The 13,581-nt window shown below is 38.0% G+C and overlaps 1 protein-coding gene across 1 annotated transcript; it reads left to right on the top strand.

Moving 5' to 3' along the window:
• Positions 1–4,309: 4,309 nt before the first annotated feature.
• Positions 4,310–13,245, top strand: LOC104103085 (vacuole membrane protein KMS1). The gene is made up of 8 exons (XM_009610963.4): positions 4,310–4,607; positions 9,846–10,054; positions 10,799–10,877; positions 11,039–11,338; positions 11,598–11,752; positions 12,054–12,170; positions 12,338–12,517; positions 12,643–13,245. Exons 1-8 carry the CDS (start codon positions 4,532–4,534, stop codon positions 12,799–12,801), a joined length of 1,275 nt encoding a protein of 424 aa, XP_009609258.1. The 5' UTR covers positions 4,310–4,531; the 3' UTR covers positions 12,802–13,245.
• Positions 13,246–13,581: the final 336 nt, after the last annotated feature.

Raw genomic sequence — 13,581 nt, 5'->3', positions numbered from 1 at the left:
TCAATATAAACTTCCATTGATTTACCTATTTGTTCTTCGAACATTTTATTTACTAGGCGTTGGTAAGTAGCCCATGCGTTTTTTAGCCCGAAGGGCATCACATTATAACAATATGTTCCATATTTGGTGATAAACGAGGTCTTTTCCTGGTCCTCCGGGTTCATCTGGATTTGATTATACCCGGAATAGGCATCGATAAAAGTGAGGATCTCGTGGCCGGTCATGGCATCGATCATGCGATCGATGTTGGGCAACGGAAAGGAATCTTTGGGGCATGCTTTGTTCAAATCCTTATAGTCCACACACATTCTAAGTTTGTTCCCCTTTTTAGGCACTACAACTACATTGGCTAACCTTTCGGGATATTTCACCTCCCAAATGGACCCTATCTTGAGAAGTTTGGTTACCTCGTCCTTTATGAATGCGTGCTTTTTCTCGGACTCGGGTCTTCTCTTTTGCTTCACCGGTCTGAACCTAGGGTCCAAGCTTAGCCGATGCGTTGTTATGTCCGATGGGATCCCTGTTATATCTAAATGGGACCAGGCAAAATAATCAATGTTATCGATAGTTTCTTCCTGAGTTCAGGGCTCAACCCTGTTCCCAGGTATACATTTCGCTCGGGCCAGTGCTCGATTAGTGTGATTTGCTCTAGTTCCTCAATTGTTGATTTGGTGGTGTCGGAGTTATCGGGAACCATGAAAGATCGAGGGACCCTTTGACCATCATCTTCTTCGATCTTCTGGTTATCTGGCTGGGTCGAAGCCGACATCTATGATTGCTATTTGGTGTCCCGTTCTCCTTCTGAGCCCAATCCCTTTATCGGTGAAGGCGAGGATATTGATTTCGCTTCCTCGACGGCCAACATTTCTTTTGTGGCCGGTTGTTCTCCGTTCACTGTTTTGACACATCTCGATGTTGGGAATTTGAGGACCTAGTGTAGGGTCGAAGGTACAGCTCTCATGTTGTGGATCCATGGCCTTCCGAAAAGGGCATTGTATCTCATGTCGCCTTCGGTCACGTGAAACTTCGTTTCTTGGATGGTTCCGGTGACGTTTATTGGTAGGGTTATCTCGCCTTTGGTGGTTTCACATGCCATATTGAATCCGTTTAGAACCATAATTGCGGGTACAATATGGTCCTGCATGGCGAGCTGTTCTACGACCTTCAATCTGATGATATTGGTCGAGCTACCTGGATCGATTAACACACGCTTAATTTTAGTTTTATTTATGAGTACTGATATTACTAGTGCATCGTTATGAGGTTGGATGACTCCTTCTACATCTTCATCATCGAAGGACAAAGTCCCTATGGGTGCGTAATCTTGAGTCCGAGATCACTTTTCCCTCACAATCGATGTTTTAGTGCGTTTAAGCATTGGTCCCTGAGGGGTATCGGCGCTGCCGATGATCATGTGAATGACGTGTTGCGGTTCTTCTTGCTCGTTTTACTTGCCGAAATCCCTGCTTTTAAAATGGTTCTTTGCCCTATCACTCAGAAATTCCCGAAGGTGCCCTTTGTTAAATAAGCGGGCTACTTCCACTCTTAGTTGCCTGTAATCTTCCATTCTGTGACCATGGGTGCCATGATATTCGCACATTTGATTGGGATTCTTTTGGGCAAGATCGATCTGCATGGGTCGAGGCCACTTAGTGTCTTTGATGCGTCTGATAGCTGACAGGATGGCGGATGCACCAACGCTGAAGTTATACTCTGATAACCGAGGTGCTTCTATAGGATCGACATATTTATCAAAGCCGCTCTTGCTCATAAGTCCCCGAGAATTTTGCCCTCGATCAATCCTTCGATTGTTTTGAACTGTATTGCGTGTTGAACTGTTGTTCATCCGATCTGCGATGTACGGTTGATATCGGTCTCTGTTCGACCTTTGTTCTCTGTCGATCTCCCTTTGGTTTTTAGTAGTTGTCCTGTTCTGATGCACGGGTCCATACAGAGCTCCCAACTGGTCATCTTCGACCCTAAATTTTGATTGATATCGGTTGTGTATATCTGCCCAAGTTATTGTTGGATACTCGATCAAATTTTGCTTCAGCCGACGTGATGTTGTCGGACTTAGCTCGTTCAACCCTTGGGTGAAAGCTTGTACGGCCCAATCGTCTGTGACCGATGGCAATTCCATGCGTTCCATTTAAAATCGGGATATGAATTCCCTCAACATGTCATTACCCCTTTGCTTTACTTTGAAGAGGTCTGATTTCCTTGTTGCATCCTTTATGGCACTAGCATGTGCCTTTACGAACGAATCTGCTAACATGGCAAAAGAATCGATGAAATTTGGCGGTAAATTATGATACCAGATCATTGCTCCCTTCGAGAGGGTCTCCCCGAACTTTTTCAACAACACGGATTCGATCTCATTGTCCTCCAAATCGTTACCTTTGATGGCACATGTGTAAGAGGTGACGTGTTAGTTAGGATCGATCGTACCGTTATATTTGAGAATTTCGGGCATACGGAATTTTTTGGGGGTTGGTTTTGCGGCCGCACTCGAGGGAAAAGGATTTTATATGAATTTTTTCGAATCAAGCCCTTTTATCATTGGTGGAGCTCCCGGGATTTGATCGACCCTGGTATTGTATGTTTCCACTATCTTGTCGTTGGCTTCGACTCGTTTTGAGAGTTCCTCGAGAAATTTAGTAATTTCGGGAGTGGTCCCCGACTCTTGCTCGTTTGATTTCACTACGACAGGCTCCGTTTTGGGGGTGATTTCTCGAAGTGGATTGGGATCCGGCCTGCTTTGTATATGAGTTTGGCTCTGTAACTGGGCTATCGCTACTTGTTGGGCTTGTAGCATCTCGAAGATCATACGTAAGCTGGCTCCGATTTTCCCCGTGTTATGGGTGTCTACAGATCGAGTACCGCCCTAAATATTTTTTTCTGGTTCGGAGCGCTGATTCGTCTCCATAACTATTTGTGAATTGACATCCAATGATACTTCAGCTCGAATTTCAGGTACTTTGATTCGAGCCTCAGTGCCATCGTCAAGTGGCCTTTCGCCCTCGGGTGCCAAGTTGTTGGTTTTATCTTGAAGGCCGACTTCGTGGTCGATAGGTAAAGCCATTGCTGATTTGAAGTTGTAAACTGGTGTGTACTGCAGATTTATATCACTGTTATCCTTAGCCCCACGGTGGGCGCCAAACTGTTTACTCAAAAAATCAGATAACGTTAAATTTGTGTATAGTTCTAAGGATATGTGATACAATTTGATACAAATCGTATATAGGAATAGAAATATGTATGTTCTTGGCTATGAGAATGGGAATAGTGAGCAAAAGAATGAATGAGGTAAAATAAAACAAGCATGGGGAGATATCTTTCAATATGAGAAGTGATCTTTTATTACAATGCATTCTGCCCCTCTTTGCTTACAAGGATTCCTCCTTTATAATAGAGAGATCCTACTTTATTTATAATAAAATAAAGCATATAGTGGATGACCCATGATGAATTGTCCCTTCCTCGATTCCCGCCAAGATTCTCTCTCTTAGTGCGGTTGTAATGGCTCTTGTTTGTGAGCTCGACACTGGCTCGAACTCGTTATTGGGTCGAGCCCTCGATTTTGGCTTGAGTTCGACCTCCGGGGTGGGTGTAGCGCATTCCTGACCTCGAAGCAATGCCTTGCAGATCGATTTGATCACGGGCTCGATAAAACCGACTCCTCGATAAGCCTTCGGACTCGAAGCTCATTTGTACTACCTTCGAAACTCATCCCAAAATCCCACTCCGGTTGCTTACCGTTCGAACTCGATCGAACGTAGTAAGGCCGAAATCTATTTCGACCGTATACAATAATAAAAAACTAATAGTAATCGCAAATTACTTACATTTTTCCTCAAGAAATAACAAGTGACTAACGTTCAATTAGTTTCCTAATCTCTTCTTCAATCAAATTAAAACATTCTTAAACTCCTGAGTATGGTTTGGAAAAAATGGGTGCTTTAGTACTACTCTTTTAAATAGTAATGTCACTCTTTTGGTCTTATCTCAACAATTAATCATTAGCTCCAATACTTTTGAGACTTCTCCTCCTCTTGCATCCTTTAGTTTATTTCTCGAAAATAAAAAACGTTTATGTTATCAACAAAATTATTCTTTTATTTTATGTGAGAAAAAGGAACTATCATTTCCGAAATCATGTCAAATGTCAACATTTTTAAATCAATTTTTGGAATTTATCACTTTTAATTGATTTTCCCCCTTTAATTTTGGGGCTAATTATAAGTAAAGCATTTACCAACTTTATTTATTCGTTTATTTATTTATTTAAATCTGATATCTTTATATACGTATATTTCTGTAGCCCAGTGATGCGGGTCGCCTCCATTGTTGAGAATTCGACCCCACAGTGGATCTGACGCAAAACCCAGTTGGATTTTCTTGCTTACAATCCTCAGATCTCTTCTACAAATCGAATCTTTGTGTAATCGAATCAGTCAATTTTCCAAGTTAATCCAACAGTAGTTGTTTTTGGATGATAAACAAGGGAGTCTAACTGAAACATTTAGCTTCAATGGGGTCCAAGAAGAAACTAAATTCGCAGAAAAGTTTTCGTTCTGCTTCTCCAGTTAAAGAAATGCCAGTTTCAGGCAAGTCTTTCTTTTTCTAATTTTCTGGGATATTAAGAAAAAAATGAAACTTGTTGATGGATAAGATTGTTTTTTTTATATTTTAATTTAATGTCGGGTATGTGTTAATACTTGCTGGAAAGAAATTAAAATAAGCATCTTTTTGTTATTTCATGATTGCATGTGCTGGATGAAGGTGTAACTCTGATTCTTGAATATAACTAGTATTTGTCAAGAATTGTGTGTGGTTTAAGGGGAAGTTAAAATATTGATGGATCTCTCATGCTTGAGACTATAACTTTTTATGTTGTGCTACTCCCCTTTTTTGGGATAAGCAAACCTAGTTTTCACATAATTGTATCTACTATTAAGTTTCGCCTTGTGGGGTTATGGTGAATTTGGATAGTTATTGGAATGAAATAGTTGATCATACAAGATTAGAAATAATCACATCATGAAGAAGGTGCAAGTAGCACACATGGAGGACAAAATAAGAGAAGGTTGATTGAGATGGTATGGTCATGTCCTATGTCGACCTCTAGATGTGCTGGTACATCGATGTGTCATGCCCTATGTCATACCTCCCGGTGTGTTGGTCCATAGATGTGAAACCATGATGATTGGAAGTGTTAAAAGGGACTAGGTAGACCTAAAATTACATGGATGGGAGTTTTCTCGAAAGACTTCAATGTCTTGGTTTCTACGAAGACTTAGCTAGCGTTTGACCATAGATTTCCAAATTCGTTATGAAAAATCTGATTTGGGCGAAGTTTAGTTTGAAGATGAAAATGTGTTTGGACATCAGTTTTCAAAACATATTTTTCAAATTTATTTTGGAAAAACATGAAACATGACTTATACCCACAAGTTCTAAAAACTATCACAAATACCCAACAGTACCATTATCAATAACATTCATTGTATTATCGCAAACCATAGTCTTGAACATAAATAAATTTGATACAAAATTATTATTTTTATAATGAACTACATGATACACTATCAGGTGACCGAAAAGACGAATCAACATTGTTACAAAATAATAAATGGTGGGCTCTATTATAAAATACAAAAGTTTGGGCAATTTTTAAAAAATGTAATAGTGATATTTTGGCCCAAAACCAGCTATTGAGCTGGTTTGGGATTTAGGATGTGGGATTTTGCCAAAATGTAGGCAAAATCTATGGCCAAACATGTGTTTGCCAAATAAAACCTAAATTTATTTTGGCAAAATTTATGGCCAAACTGGTCCTTAGTGAACAAATAATGGAATCTTGTTCGAGATTTGAATGTCGGTAGAAAATGTGAAGAACTTAGAGAACCTAACTTATTGAATATCAAATTGAGACGGGTCTAAATGGATAAGGATTCATATAGCCGACTCCTAGCTTGATATTTTTAGGCATAGTTGTTATTGTAGTTTGGAATGAATTGGTCTCGAATAAAGAGCAACCGATCTACCTGACTCGTATAGCCAGCTGCAACTAGTGTGCGATTTAAGTGTATTTGACTGATTGAATCTTGGAAGTACGGAGACGAAAATCAGAGAATGCTTAAGTTATATACTGGGCCAGTAATCATAATTTGTCAATCTTACTATGGTTGTTTCAATCAACCAGCTATACATTTTGCCATGTAGAATCTTATTTTCTAGACCACTTTTTTTGCATGTGGACTATTTGCTTATGTCATCATGTATGTTTTCTTGGTTATATGATGTAGAGAAAAGTGTACGCAGATACCCATTGTGCACCTTGGGTGATGTGGTCTTCTTCATGGGATTTGAGGAAGTCTAAAACATGTTGATTTATGGAGTTGTTTGTTTTAGTCCTTCTGGTTACAGTGCGAGTAGATTATTGGAGTTAGGAACAGCCTTGGGCAGAGTATATATCTGCAGACTTTATCGCATTTTGAATTGTAATAAATTTGTTGAATGTAGCATCGCAAAGGTGAGACTAACTAAAGTTTTGGCGAGAAAACTTTGGTTATTCATCATATCCTACTTTCTGCACCCCTGTTTTCATAATCTTATACCAATTCTATCGAAGATTTTCTTGTCTTTCCACTGTACTTAGCCAGTCGATTATTATACTGGAGGTCCAGTACTCATTACCAGTGGCGCAGGTAGAATTTTCGCTAAGGGGGTTAAAAAAAAAAAAAATTAAAAGAGATTGTAGCTAGAGGGAATTGAACCAACGACCTCACAAAAGTTTTGAACTCCCTTGACCACTAAGCTATGGTTTTGGGTTGTATCAAAGGGATTCAAAACATATTATATAGAGGTAAAAAACAGATTTTGCCTTATATATACAATGTAATTTTTCGGCGAAGGAGGGTCGGATGAACCCCCTTCCGCCCCTGCTCATTATTTTAGGTTTTTAGTGTCATTCTCATCATCCCCTTTTTGGGAGAACAAACAATTGTTTAAATGCTGTGGTCATGTGGTCTCTGTTTGGCGTTTAAATATAAGCTGATATATCTCAAATCAGTGTGATTAAGTAGGTTCTCATCTGGATTAGATTAGTTTAAGTTTCATCCTAGTTTTCTACTTTGTTTAGAGATCATCTGCTTCCTTTTGGAGATTAGCATCTTCAGTTGTCATTGTTTAGCAGCTAAATGTTAAACTACATGATACCCGATATTAGTTTTGAATATATGAATCGAAATATACAACATAGAATGATAACTGGCCTAGATTTAAGTTGGTGGAACATATTTTCTTTGAACCGCATCTGTGTAGTATTGTTCCAAAAAGCAATTTTTAGCCAATTTGCCAAATTACGTGTAAATCCTGCATAGTATTGTCCCAAGCTTGTCATGAAGGTATAATCAAGACCTCCATGGAGTTGGTTGTGAATCAAAAAGTTAAGATTCCACTTTCTTGTATTGGATACAGTTTATAACAAATTTTTTCTGTTTATATCCTTTACTTCTGCTTGTTATTCTCTCCATATCATTTTATGTGTCTTAGTTTGTCTTAGTTTGTCTCCATATCCTTTACTTCTGCTTGTTATGGAGTTGGTTGTGAATCAAAAAGTTAAGATTCCACTTTCTTGTATTGGACATAGTCTATAACAAATTTTTTTCTGTTTATATCCTTTACTTCTGCTTGTTATTCTCTACATATCATTTTATGTGTCTTAGTTTGTCTGGACACGAAATTTAAGAAATTAAGGATGACTTTTGAATCTTGTGCTATTAAACTAAAGATTTGTTTAATGTACCAAAATACCCTTTGAATCTTGTCGTTTTTAAACATGCCATGGGGGATGTTTGAATTAAACAACAACAACAACAACAACCCAGTATAATCCCACTAGTGGGGTCTGGGGAGGGTAGTGTGTACGCAGACCTTACCCCTACCCTGGGGTAGAGAGGCTGTGTCCGATAGACCCTCGGCTCCCTCCCTCCAAGAACTCCCCACCTTGCTCTTGGGGTGACTCGAACTCACAACCTCTTGGTTGGAAGTGGAGGCCGTTTCCGATGTTTGAATTAAAGAGTTACTATATATGGAAAGTGACATTCTTTTTTAAACATACTAAAAATGAAATTAAGACACTTGTTATGAAACATGGGGAGTACTTTCTATTGCATAGTGTTGGGTGAAGATGAAATGTTAAGTCCTTTGAAGTTTGGATATTCTGTCAATATTCATTTCCTTTAATTTGGTAGTTGTTTTTTCCCTTCTATTTAGGCCCCAATCCGCTTAGCTTGAATCTTTTCTTATCTGCAAGAGTGCCATATCTATTTCATCTGTGGGTAGAGCAGCGAATGAGACTTTAGTTTGGCAATGTATCATTTAACATGATCGGTGACTTGACGATGAGAAGAAACATAGTGAACTGGAAACTACATGATGCATTTATCTTTTGAGCATTTCTTCTTATTAAGATGAGAAACTCGAAATATGCTTTTTAATTCCGAAGGCCTGGAAGACCACTAAATGCATATGGAGAGAAGAAAGAGATATATAAAAATCAAAACATTTATGTTGTTAAACTATGATATATATCAAATTTCTTAGAAAGCAACTCCTTTCTAATAAAAAAATTCCCGAGAAAGTAGTTTCATTAGGAACTGCTATTATTGCAAAACTTATGAGTTATTATCTTTGTTTCATGTAAGTGATCAGTTCAGTAGGCGCGTAGCCCGCGGCAAACTTGTTTTATTAAGATCAACTCTATAAAGATGCTTACTAATTTTTCACTATAATAGGCTCATATCTCCAACCATAAACTGGGGAGGATATCAATAGCACCGATCTATTACAAGTTGTCTTTACCTACTTTACATCTTTACATACATCTTTACCTACTTATTGTAGTTATTTGTATACTAGTGCTTTATCAGCATAAAATCTTACTGTATCCCAACTTTTAAGAATCTTCGAGATCGTAACTTATACAGAGAGATAAAAGAACAAAAAAAGTAACTTATAGAGATAAATTAAAATCGCCGAGGCTTCATTATTTCACTTAATATTTGGAAGCTTATGTTATACCTCTGTTATAGATGAGGATAAAAAAATACATTTTTATTAAATGAATGAGGAAATAAATTTATTGAGAAGTATCGAGAGAAATTCAATTCTTTTCTGAAAATTGGTTGTGGAATTATTAATGAGAAACTTTTGTAGGAACTTTCACTTGACTAGAGTTAAAAATATCATTAATGTGGTGCTTATGCTTTCCTGAGCTGAGAGTCTTTTGGAAACAACCTCTCTATCCTTACAAGCTAGGGGTAAGGTCTGCGTACACAGTACACACTACCCTCCCCAGACCCCACGGTGTGGGATAATACTGGGTATGTTGTTGTTGTAGAGTTAAAAAATAACGACATAATCTAACTGATATGATTGAACAAAATAGGAAATAAAGTAATAAGTGTGTCTCTTTATCAATTTGGTTGACCAAACAAGAAACAGCCAACACATCAAAGAAAAAACGCTAAAAGTAAAGAAACAAAAATATTTTACCTATATGGCATGTTGTAGGAAGGAGAACATGTTCATCATTGTAAATGCAGTGCTAGTTTTGTTGCGGTCTTTATATTTTTGCATATCATTTTTAGCATACGTTTTAGCAGAAAGCTTATTTGTGATGCTCACCGAGGCAGATTTGAACAGAGAAAAGAAAGTAAGGGACAAAAATTAAGGGGACAGTCTAATTTCTTGTCAGGGGCGTGGGATGCTCCTGTTGAAGAGAAGGAAATATTGCTTTCTAAAGTTACTTGGCTGAGTTAATTGCCATTGCCTTGCAGATCTTCGTGCGAAGCATCAACAGGATTTAGAAAATTTGAATCTGTTGACACAGCCTTTCAGAACACTCAAACTTTTCAGTATGGCGATGATGCAGTATCTCAGGAAGTCGATAGCATATCTTTTGTCACATCGATGGTGTATGCTTTTCAGTACCATTGCTGTGCTTGCCTTAACACTGCTTGTGACAACCGACGGTCCTCATGTAAAGGTATGCTTCATCAATTTCAGTTGCTTTTGTAGTGGAGAAGGATAGTTACCTTTACCATCACCAGAATATATGCTTAGCAACCCAGGGTGTTGCGCTTGTGGTCAATGAAGTGGGGAAAGGCCTTGGGAGACCAAGGTTCAAATCCCAACAAAGGCAAAAAATACTATGTGACTTTTTCCATTTGCCTAATCCTTGGTGGGCAGAGTTATTCGATATCTGTACTGGTGGGAAGTAGCATGTACTCGGTGAAGTAGTTGAGGTGCATGCGAGTTCGCTCGGATACCACCTTTATCTATAGACACACACACACACGCCTCCATAAGAAAAAGAACTTTATTGCATGTTGCTGGAAGTTGACAAGTGGTCAACTCAGAGCTGAGTTTTCTATTGTTACATCACAAGTGAACTGTTTATTTGGAGCTCTTTGACAATTTGGGTTATTTTGTTGAGTTAGAAATTGTCAGATATCTATTTTCCTCTACTTGTATGATACATAAATGGGATGGATATATCCCAATATATAGAGAATTTTGGGGTGCTGTTTTGATAAGATTGTAGTCCTTTGAGTCTAGTTTCTGGCGGTTCAAACAGTTCGTCATTCCGACATGACTGTTTTAGTGAAGAGTCATATAGCCATTCAACTAGTTTTGAAGAGCCGTTGTTTGGTTGTTTATCGTACCTGTATGTTGTTTTAAAATTCAAAGACTCGTCAATGCTAATTGGACATTTTATGTTGCAATGCAGCATGTTGAGGAGGTTCTTCGATATCTCAAGTTTGGATTATGGTGGGTGGCTCTTGGTGTTGCATCTTCTATTGGCCTTGGTATGCTGTTAGATTTTTTAGCTTATGTTCTATATTAAAGGGCAACTTATCTACTCAAGTCTCCATAATAAGGAACTTGTTGATAGTAATGGTATTTAACTTGCTCCTTTCTAGCTTTTCCATAAAAAACTTAGATCCTCTATTTTGTTGCCATGTTGCAGGGTCTGGTTTGCACACTTTTGTCCTCTATCTGGGCCCTCATATCGCTTTATTTACGATAAAAGCAATGAAGTGTGGGCGAGTTGACCTCAAAATGGCTCCCTATGATACAATACAATTCCAAAGAACTCCTCTATGGCTTCGCAAAGATTGTTCAGAGTTTGGCCCCCCTGTATTTTCATCTTCACATGGCACAAGTGTCCCACTTAGTAGTATACTGCCCCAAGTGCAGTTAGAGGCTATTTTGTGGGGCCTTGGAACCGCGCTTGGAGAGCTTCCCCCATATTTTATTTCACGAGCAGGTTCGTCTCTTATGCCTTTAAGCCCATACCCGTGTCGAATAGATCTGTTAACACTTCCAGCACAAACTGATTGTGTAGCTATTGGTCCTAGTATCATAGGCGGGGCCATTCAATCTCAAGTCTTAATGGAAATATTCACCTGTAATTTCAGGAATAAAATAATTTCGGCATGTTGCCGATCTTGTTATAAGCAAATGATAATTGAATATTTTAATCTTCAGGGTCCTTGTTGCTAATGTATTTCCATCACTTAATGCAGCAAGCCTCTCAGGTAGTAGAGTGGACGCAATGGAAGAACTAGATGCATCTTCTGAAAGTAATGGATTTCTAGCTACTCGTCTGACTCAAATGAAGCGCTGGTTTCTTTCCCATGCACAATATTTGAACTTCTTCACAATTCTAATACTTGCTTCGGTTAGTCCAAGTCTTTATTTAAATCTATCTTCTATTCATCCAGAAAACCATTGCATGGAGGATAAACAAGATTACCTTAGTTTTGCATGCGGATAAATTAATATGTTCCTAAAGCTAGACATTAGAGCATCACCTTGTCCCACCAGAAAATAAAGTTGATTTTTCGTTGACCGCAAATATAGATTTGGTTTCTAGTACATAAATATGTTTCTAATCTGCTAATGTCTCTGCAAATCACTGAACTTCCCATTACTAAAACCCCAGAAAATATTTACTGTGGTAACGGAGGTGCCTTTTGTAGGTTCCAAATCCTCTATTTGATCTTGCTGGCATAATGTGTGGACAATTTGGGATCCCATTTTGGGAGTTCTTTTTTGCAACTTTGATTGGAAAGGCTCTCATTAAAACTCACATACAGGTCAGTCAACTCTCCTTTTCTGCATTCATGATTCTCCACATCTTAGATGCTGTTTAGTTTAGTTTAGTTTTGGCTTAATGTAAAGATCTTGTCATTTGGCTGTTGACGACCTTTTTTGGACTGGTCACTTTATGAAAGAGCTGTGTTCTTTGGCTATGCTTGTGCAGACTCTGTTTATAATTTCTGTTTGCAACAATCAACTTCTTGATTGGGTGGAAACCGAGTTGATTCGGATGCTTAGTTTTATACCTGGTTTTGAAACCATGTTACCAAACATCATTGCCAAGCTCCACTCCATGAAAGACAAGTATATGGCCACCAAAACACCTGTAACTTCAAATATAAAGGTAATAATTCATCTAACTCTCTTTTACATGATTAAAGATTTCTGTTTGTGATATTTCATGATTCTTTTTTGCTGATTCAACAATCTATGGTTCTTCTTCTTGATATAAACTCTTCATCTTGTCAGGTGAACAAATGGGATTTCTCATTTGCTTCAGTTTGGAATGGCGTGGTTACGATCATGCTACTGAACTTTTTCGTTAAGATTGTAAATGCTACTGCACAGAGATACTTGAAGAAACAGCAAGAAAAGGAATTCACTGGTCTGAAGAACAAATCATCCTGAGGGCAACCAGATAACCCTCTTCATTCATTCAAATGGATTCATAGATTTGCTTTTTTTTTCCAGCTTTTTTCGTCGTTTGTCTTGTGGTCAGAAATAGAGTTAACGAAACGATTGGTAGCTTTGGTGATAACAATGGAAGGCTACTTGGAGACTCGGCACCAGCAAGTCCATTTCAGAAACTTTGTATAAAAGAACAGTATGTCCATTGACTATGTAACTTGAAGAGAAACATTATTTTTAGGGGTGCGAATGAAGTGCCATTTGTTGACAAAATTGGAGAAGAGAAAGTTGGAAACTCATTATTGAGCGCATGCTCATACCTTTAGAAAGTGAAGATACCTTTTTCTGCATTTATAAACAAGAATGTGTTTTTTAAGTATAGCAATTAACAAGAATGGACAAATTATTTCTTATTTTCTAAAATCATAAAATGCTTGGATGTTGTATCTTCCGTGTTATTGTGTTTGCTTGGGACAAGACTCAAGAGACTGTTTTGTACCCTGGTTGTGCGTTACTAAGCTATATTATCTTAAATCTTGTTCTATTATATCAATCTTAACTCATTAAAATCAACATGTAGCATTATTGCCAATAATTAATATTAACCACCTTATGTCCAAATTTCTCATGTATGTTGTATGTTACTTTCTTATTTCAACGCAAATACAGAAAGATGTTAGTTAAGTTTGTCATTCATCTTTTAGTCTCCTTATTATAGGAGAGTATCTCTTCCCTCATCTCAATAATCAAATATGATAAGCTATGATAAAGGTATCTCAA

This window comes from Nicotiana tomentosiformis, chromosome 9 (genome assembly GCF_000390325.3).
Source record: "Nicotiana tomentosiformis chromosome 9, ASM39032v3, whole genome shotgun sequence".
Classification (NCBI taxonomy): domain Eukaryota; kingdom Viridiplantae; phylum Streptophyta; class Magnoliopsida; order Solanales; family Solanaceae; genus Nicotiana; species Nicotiana tomentosiformis.
Note: the sequence above shows the minus strand (reverse complement) of the source record. Positions and strands in the feature narration are given on the sequence as shown.